Consider the following 7627-nt stretch of genomic DNA (forward strand, 5'->3'; position numbering starts at 1 on the left):
AAAAAAAAAAAAAAAAAAAAAAAAAAAAAAATCGAGTTCCAATCCAAAACGCATGCTTAATAATTTTGGCCAACCTATAGCATTTACCAAAAGGGATAACAGAATTAAAGGAAAGAAGAAGAAGCCAAACGTTACTAATCCCTACCTTGTGTAATGTGTACTAGAATTAGCACCCAGACAATAACAAATCCGCAAGAGATCATATTGGTATAGTAATACCTGATAAAATAATTCGCCATATGGTTTTTGTGCGAAATGAAGGTTGATATGGATAAGGTAAGACGTCAATGAGATTTGAATAAAGATTTTAATAAATGGGCGTGATATTATCTTTTTAAGAGGGGAAAATGATATGATCCCGGGTAGTTAGAGCACATTTTGGATGATTTCGAAATGTTCAGTGGACTGTTGACTCGTAACAAGTCCAAGAGCGTCCAAAGATTGCATATTAAGGAGTGCATGATCTTCAAGAAGTGGTAAGAAGGTGTTTGGAGAGCCATTTCAATTATTTAAGCAAACAATATCACATTTGGAGGCTTGAGAATTGCGATAAGCAAATTAAGGAGAACACTGTTGAAGTATACGAGTCAGTGTGCCACAATATATAGCTAATCAGAGTAATGATCTATTTCAATTAAAGTCGTTGACCCCAGAGTGACAGATAAAAGACGATACATCAATGATATAGTTCCTAACAATTGACCTAGCTAGGAGTGATTGAAACAAGGTAGTCTACTGGAGCATCCAGATCAATGACCTAAGTGTTGACGCGTTGCAAGAGAATCTCAGGGATAATTTTTTCTTTCAATAAGATTTTTATTATTAAGTATAAATAGAGTTAGAGTTGTTTTATGAGTAGTTTCCCATATGGAGATATTACAACACACCTTTTTGAAGAGAATTGGAGTTCTTGGTTGAGATTAACTCATGATTGCTTGTTTCTAGAATTGGAATTCTTGAGGCTAATATTCCTCCTATTTTTATACTTAAATTTTTATTTTGTCGGTCTTCTGAGACAGTAAGTATGTCGATTGTCACATGAGACGTTCATTTAGGATTCTAGATTTCTTCTTTGTTAGATATTTAGATTACTTTTAATTGAATTCTATTTTTATTTTTATTATTATTATTATTATTATTATTATTATTTAATATTCCACTGCCATTTGTATTTTGTATGTATGTCTCATAGGGCTAACACTTGAATCGATAATATGTTAGAAATATTAACTTAAATAACAGTCCACCCAACCGCTTAAACTAAAAATAGTAGCTGGATGTATAATCCATGTTATATTCAATGCAATAACCATGTATAATCAGTGTATACCAACTAGAAAAAGTAAATAGTCAATTAATCCAGCTGGCTATTTATGTAAAAAATCTATTTTTAAATGTTATTCTTATTTTTTTAGATTATTAAAAATGAAAAATCCCGTGGCTGTAAAACACTTCACCGTATTTCTCTGCCTTTTAGAACATTATGTAGCGAGGAGAACTATTAATTGAGCTTAGATGCAAATCATAGAAGAAATGTTTAAAATATGTTGTCCCTTTGGACTGACAACGGTATCACTTAGTAAGAATAAGGAAACATATGAAATAAATTGAGAAAGAACACAGTACAGAATGTTGTAGTTACAACTTATTGGTAGGAATTGGAGCTTGAACAATAATTAAAAAAAATATATATATTCAATCATGTAGTTGTTCTTAGTTTCATTTTTCTTAGGAGGAAGTAGGCTAACATCCTATATCCAATAATCATCACCAACATTGCTCCTACTTCAACTCCACTAGACTCAATCCCCTTTCCATGCTTTGAACTTCTCAAGGAGTTGTACTGAATCCTTAACAGAAGTCTGTATGTGTGATAATTGATGGAGATATAGCGAACCCACGACACGAATGCTGGAACTTCCTACATTCACAAAATCAATGTAGAAACAATCAAAATCAAACACATTGTTTGATGTGATGACCTCTTTTAAAGGTATCATATTGCAGCTGATATTGACAAACTTATTCTTGTCCTAGTCCATTTATTGTTCCTGAACAACTCCGGGTTCTTTATCTGTACAGTGTTATGGATCTACACCATTCAAATTAAAAGAGGGAGTAGGTGGTGCAAATTGTACCTAATAAGTAATACTTGCATCTAGGCGTCAGGGGTTGAAAATTGTAATGATAAAAACAATCTTTTTTGTATATAGATATATTTTTGAATTTCCTTTAGATAAGCCCTGCTTCTAGTGTAGTGGCAAAGGTGTTAAGACTTTCTTTTTAAGTCAACAAGTTTGAATCCCAGGTGTGGAGTTCTTGCATTTCTCCTGGGAAGCGAAATTGAGCAAATATGTCCTTCGTTAACAGTTTAGCTCACTCATGCCCTTACCGTTCAATAATTGGTCCAAGTATGCCTTAATTTATATGGAACCTCCAATTAACCTAATTAATAAATGAAAAAGGGCCACATATGCCCTAAGTATGTGAAATTGAGCAGATCTGTCCTTCGGTAATATCTAGCTCTTTTCAGTTTAAACTTATTACGTATGATAGTTATCAAAAAACTTATACCATCAGTGTTGGTTTATCCTCTTGTGAGGGTGATCCATGTGCTGATAAGACATAATTAATTACCTGGACAAAGAATCCTCCAGACAACATGAATGTCATGAGAATAACAGAAGCAAAAGTTGTTGCTTTCTTCACATCCATGAATCCTGCACCTATAGCCAAACCTAAGCCCTGAACATAGTGAACCCCAAATGTCATATCAAGTTCAACTGTGCTTAGTTATGGTAATTGCCAAAAAAAAAAAAAAAAAAAAAATTGCAACTTCTAACCTGAGCAGCAATTATGCTGAGTAAAAGTGTGAGCAAAGTTAAAGAAAATGCAGGGAATGTCAGCTTCAATCCAACCATAAAGTAGACAATCAGCAAGAATGTCACAGGCAACACTAGGTCCAGGAGCAGATCAGTAGTGATTCTGGCTATGAAATAGGCACTCAGCTTGTACATGTTCACTGATCTTTCTTTAGCCAACATAGCCCTTTCTTGCGGGAACGTGAAGATGGCTGTAAATAGGGGAAAGAAAGCCCAAAATACTGAAATAAAGAATAACAGCCCTGCCTGCAATTTTTTCCACACCAAATTAGGAAGATAGAGACATGTTGGTTTAAAGAAAAACAGGGTAATTACATTTCTGGACCGCCCAAAAAAAATGATAGTCAGAAAAGTTATAGGTTTTGTATACTAAGTATAATTATACATATAATATACATTTAATATACACAATCAATGTATATGTTCTGTTTATTTTGGTTAGCGTCCATAATTAATTTCAGACACGGGCTAAAAATGAGAAAATCCCTAGAAAAAATGATCCTTTCTGTAAGGAATGCATTAATTGCCTGATCTGAAACTTGTTTAGGTGATGAAGTGGGTGATGAAGTGTCTGATTTCCACCATAGTAAGCCAACAATAATAGCTGTTGCGATGACTTGAGTTATCCGGAGACTGCTGAAATACTCGTGGCTTCGCTCCTTAAAACCTCTCCTGAAAAGAATTGGAAACTGTTGGCACCAGGTTGCACCAGAATCTCTTGAATTAGGCCAACTCTGCACTTCGGGATCTTCTTCTATTAGGCGATGATTCAGGAGCTTTATTTTCTCTATGTTGGCAACCCTTGACTCATAAGCCCCAACGAAATACTGAAATATTTGGTTTTTAAATATATATTATCGTAATATGGTTATCACATAGATTATGAGCCAAGAAGAAAAGAACGGTGATCTCTTATACCTCATGAACATCAGCTGCGGAAGGTCTTTCATATTGGCCTTTGAAATGATGGTTCTCTAGATCTGAAGGAATAGACTTGTCGGTTATATTTCCATTTGCAAGATCAATTAGAAACTCTGCTGGATTCATGGCTATAAGGGGAGAACAACCAATTGAAGAGAAATATAGCATTGCCTCAGAGGCTTTGCCAAAATACAGTGAGTTTCCTTGTCCCAATAGAATCAACTTATCGAATCTGCTGAATAATCTACTCGATGGCTGATGTATTGTCGTTACCACTGTCTTGCCAGCCTATAAGAAAAATAAGATACGATGTTTTATTTAATGACTTTGAAAAGCTAGTTTGAAATGAGACTCTTAGAGAATGAGTACCCTGGAAATGTTGTGTAACATCTGCACGATTCGAAGTGCGGTGGTTGAATCCAGACCAGATGTTGGTTCATCTAGGAACAAAAGTGATGGATTCAGAAGAATTTCATTTCCAATGCATACTCGTTTTCTTTCACCTCCTGAAATTCCTCTAACAAATGCCCCTCCAATTATTGTGTCTTGGCACCTGAAATTAAACTTCAGTGTCCAACTTTACAAGGCATTACAATCTTAGAAGCATCAAGAAAGTTAAGCTAGCGAGCTCTTTCTGATGTTTGCAGGTGACTCATTATCTTTTTTGCTTTTTATGTGGTATAATCATAAACACTTTAACAGAAAGAGCTTTTTCTTGGGTTAGATAGAATTTATCCTTAAAAATGGTAAGAAGAATCACCATACAGTTTCTAACATATGATTAATAGAAAATGAAGAAGTTACCTTTCTAGGCCAAGCTCATTTATAACTCTAATAGCTCTCTCTTTCTTCTGCTCTTTAGATAACATATTGGGGAGACGAAGCAAAGCAGCATATATTAAGGTTTCTTTTACAGTGAGATGGGGAAAAACGACATCGTCTTGCAGCACAAACCCGATCCTGTTGAGTGATCATCAATAAATTTCATTTGAACTATTACGAAGGGATCTGTATCAAGAATTAAGTGCACTTACCTTTGTTTCAATGACTTGCTATATGGCTGGTCATTGTAAGTAATCATGCCACTATCATTTTTTACATTTCCACTTAGAAGTTTGAGTAGGGTTGTTTTACCACAACCTGAAGGTCCCATTAAAGCAAGAATTTCTCCTGGAGAGGCGGAACCACTCACTCCTTGAAGTATGCACTTTTCTGCATCAGAATTCTCCACTCCTTTTGATGCCACTGTGTACTTCAGATCTTGAAACTGCAAAACAAGTGGATAAATGTAATAGTAATAAATTCTTAATTACTGTATAAGCAGTAGAGTGTTCATAAGAGATCCATGCATTAACCACCTTGAGACATATACGTAAGGTAGGCTCAATCTGAATTCTTCTCCAGCTGCATGAATCTTGATCCTCCTGATCCTTCAATTCCAACATATTGTTCTCTGAACAGCAAAAAGTTGGGACTTCTTTCAAAAAATACATGAAAAAGGAAACCGAGCTGCTACTATATATGTGTTCACTGCCATAATAGGGGCTTAACTTTATGTTCTGATGCCTTACGATTTTATTTTCTTACTTTTTTGTGAATTTTCTAATGTCATGTCATCATAGATGCTTGATGAGGAAATGGAGGATCCACTTGAAGTCTTGCTTATAAGTGCACCTTTTTCATTATCGGCGTCAGTACTCATCATCTCATCTATATTTATTAGAAAATGACAACTAAATGATCTTGCATGACGAAACGATTTTCCATGTATCGGTGAATCCTTTGCAAAGTCCAGGCTTCGCATCTTTATTAAGTCTTTGCTAGTCTCTTTATTGCTTTCTGTTTTCCTTGTGCAAAGAATATTGCTGGTTTTTTCAGGTGGGAAAATCTCATCCTCATCGATATTCTGCATGATGACAGCTTCTTTCTTGTCAAAGCTCTTGGAGAGATCTAGTTCTTGCTCCATGTCTTGTGGTTGGCTAGCCTTCAAACTGTGAACTCAACAATATAGAGTTATTAAAGACAAATAAAATATAAAGAAGAAACACAATGTGTCAATTAATTATATAATGCCGAGTTATTTACAAACATAAAACTCTTTCACTGCAATATTCAAAACAAAAGTGAAAAGGAATTGTTAATTCAAAAAAAACTCTCCTCAAGATATGTCTAAGGCAATCCAGAAAAAGAAGAATTAGTTTTTGCAGCAAACCTGAGCAAGTTTTATGCAATTAAAAGGTTTACACTGACTTGAGTTTTCTTGTTATAAGTTTATATAGACCTTTTTTGAGGTGACAACATTGGGATATCATATTGGCAGTCTCAATTAATGCATCTTTCAATTTCAGGAAAAGAATTGGAACTTTCCAGTACATTAATTGATGTTTCTTTTTCAACAATGTCTAGAATGTACATTTTGATTGGTTCTTCCATTTTCTTTCTGAGACTCAGTGGCTAAATTTGGAATTCCCTATAGCTAAAGTAAGACAACAGTATTACCTTGCAAAATCACCATACAATTAGAATCTGTCATGTCAAAATTTGACATGATATTTTACCCAAAATAAGTTTCCCAGTGCATTCCAACTTCCCAAACCAAGTAAATTAACTGTTATCTGACATTTAGTGCAATGGACCATCCTTTCCGTTTCTGCCAAGAAAGAAACGCAGTTTTCGAGTATCGCTAAACTCCAGTTGATGTTACAATTAGACATGGTCCATTATAGACAAGCTTGTTGGTTCATAAGATGCCGTATAACCCAACTCTTGGTGCAGAACACTATTCTTACGCGTTAATACTTAATTAACTTCATATTTGAATCATTTACATTGACAATATAGTCAATTCTTTTTACTGTTAGTGTATGAAAGATGGCAGTCCGGTGCAAAAAAACTCTGTCTGAGGAAGGACTGGACCATTTGGTCTATTATAACGAACCTTACCTTAAATTGTTGGACCACATTGGGTATACTGTAAGTAGCCCTACCTTAAAATTTTGCAAGTGGTGCTTTTCACGGCTTGAATCCATGATCTTCTGCTCACACGACGATACGTTTTGCGTTGCACTAAACTTCTTCTTTACTGTCAGTATATAGTGCTGAGGATATATTATCAAGTAAAAAAGTGTGTTCTCTTAACAGCTTAAGCTTTTAAATGAGATGATCATACACTTAAACATTATATCAGAGCCAGGCTCATCTCATTTCATTGTTTATCAGATGTCCAGTCCTACGCGTGCGAGAGTGTTGAAGTCCCACATCGGTTGGTTAAGGGGTACTTGGTCTCTTCTTATGATCTTGGATACTCACCTCATGAGCTAACTTTTGGGGTTGAGTTTGGCACCGCCACTCATTATAAAAAAGAATTTCCACGTGCTTGGCCATGAAAAATAAGATGAAATGGTCACACAATTCAACAAATAAAACTGAAATTTGTAAATAATTAAAGGTGTTAAACAGAGAATCCTTTTCAGCCCTAAGTTGATATTCTAACGGTTGGGGAAGCATTCCATTGGCTTATTGGCACAAGGATGCTAACATATAAAAGAAAACCATTTATCTAATGGTGCAAAACAATCGAGAATAACTTCATGCAATGGTTTGGAATGGACAACTCTTGTAATCTCCTAAACCATAGAGAAAACTTTTATTGCTACTTTGTTTGTTTCACTTATACCAATACTTTGAAACTGATTTATCACTAGGAATTTTTCCATGTAGTTTGGTGTTCAAGTTGAAGTTGATTATTTCAATTGTACAACATCTACAATTAATAAAGCCTGATGAGAGTCACAGGGGGTTGAGGCCATATTAATTGTACCCTG

At 35.0% G+C, this 7627-nt stretch overlaps 1 protein-coding gene across 3 annotated transcripts; it reads right to left on the reverse strand.

Annotated features, from left to right (window-relative positions):
- Window positions 1-1576: 1576 nt before the first annotated feature.
- On the reverse strand, window positions 1577-6158 carry LOC132044914 (ABC transporter G family member 22-like). Of its 3 annotated transcripts, none has more exons than XM_059435449.1 (11): window positions 6016-6158; window positions 5478-5794; window positions 5162-5256; window positions 4838-5070; window positions 4608-4763; window positions 4173-4356; window positions 3801-4091; window positions 3410-3709; window positions 2844-3128; window positions 2638-2745; window positions 1577-1921 (listed from the first exon to the last, which is right to left on the reverse strand). In XM_059435449.1, the coding sequence occupies exons 2-11, from the start codon at window positions 5767-5769 to the stop codon at window positions 1700-1702; spliced, it is 2166 nt and encodes a 721-aa protein (XP_059291432.1). In that variant the 5' UTR covers window positions 5770-5794; window positions 6016-6158; the 3' UTR covers window positions 1577-1699. The 3 variants fall into 3 exon arrangements, with proteins under 3 accessions (XP_059291432.1, XP_059291431.1, XP_059291429.1); XM_059435448.1 differs by having other exon boundaries at window positions 3422-3709; window positions 5391-5794; XM_059435446.1 differs by having other exon boundaries at window positions 5391-5794.
- Between the last annotated feature and the right edge of the window lie 1469 nt (window positions 6159-7627).

The sequence above is a fragment of the Lycium ferocissimum genome, unplaced genomic scaffold (assembly GCF_029784015.1).
Source record: "Lycium ferocissimum isolate CSIRO_LF1 unplaced genomic scaffold, AGI_CSIRO_Lferr_CH_V1 ctg5437, whole genome shotgun sequence".
NCBI classification, from domain to species: domain Eukaryota; kingdom Viridiplantae; phylum Streptophyta; class Magnoliopsida; order Solanales; family Solanaceae; genus Lycium; species Lycium ferocissimum.

Excerpts from the sequence above, each read along its gene's own strand:
- LOC132044914 (XM_059435446.1), bottom strand. The coding sequence starts at position 5,769 with ATGGAGCAAGAACTAGATCTCTCCAAGAGCTTTGACAAGAAAGAAGCT. Across the intron at positions 4,092-4,172 it reads TGTTACACAACATTTCCAGG|GCTGGCAAGACAGTGGTAAC; the intron begins GTACTCATTCTC and ends TTTTTCTTATAG. Across the intron at positions 3,710-3,800 it reads CCGCAGCTGATGTTCATGAG|TATTTCGTTGGGGCTTATGA; the intron begins GTATAAGAGATC and ends CAAATATTTCAG.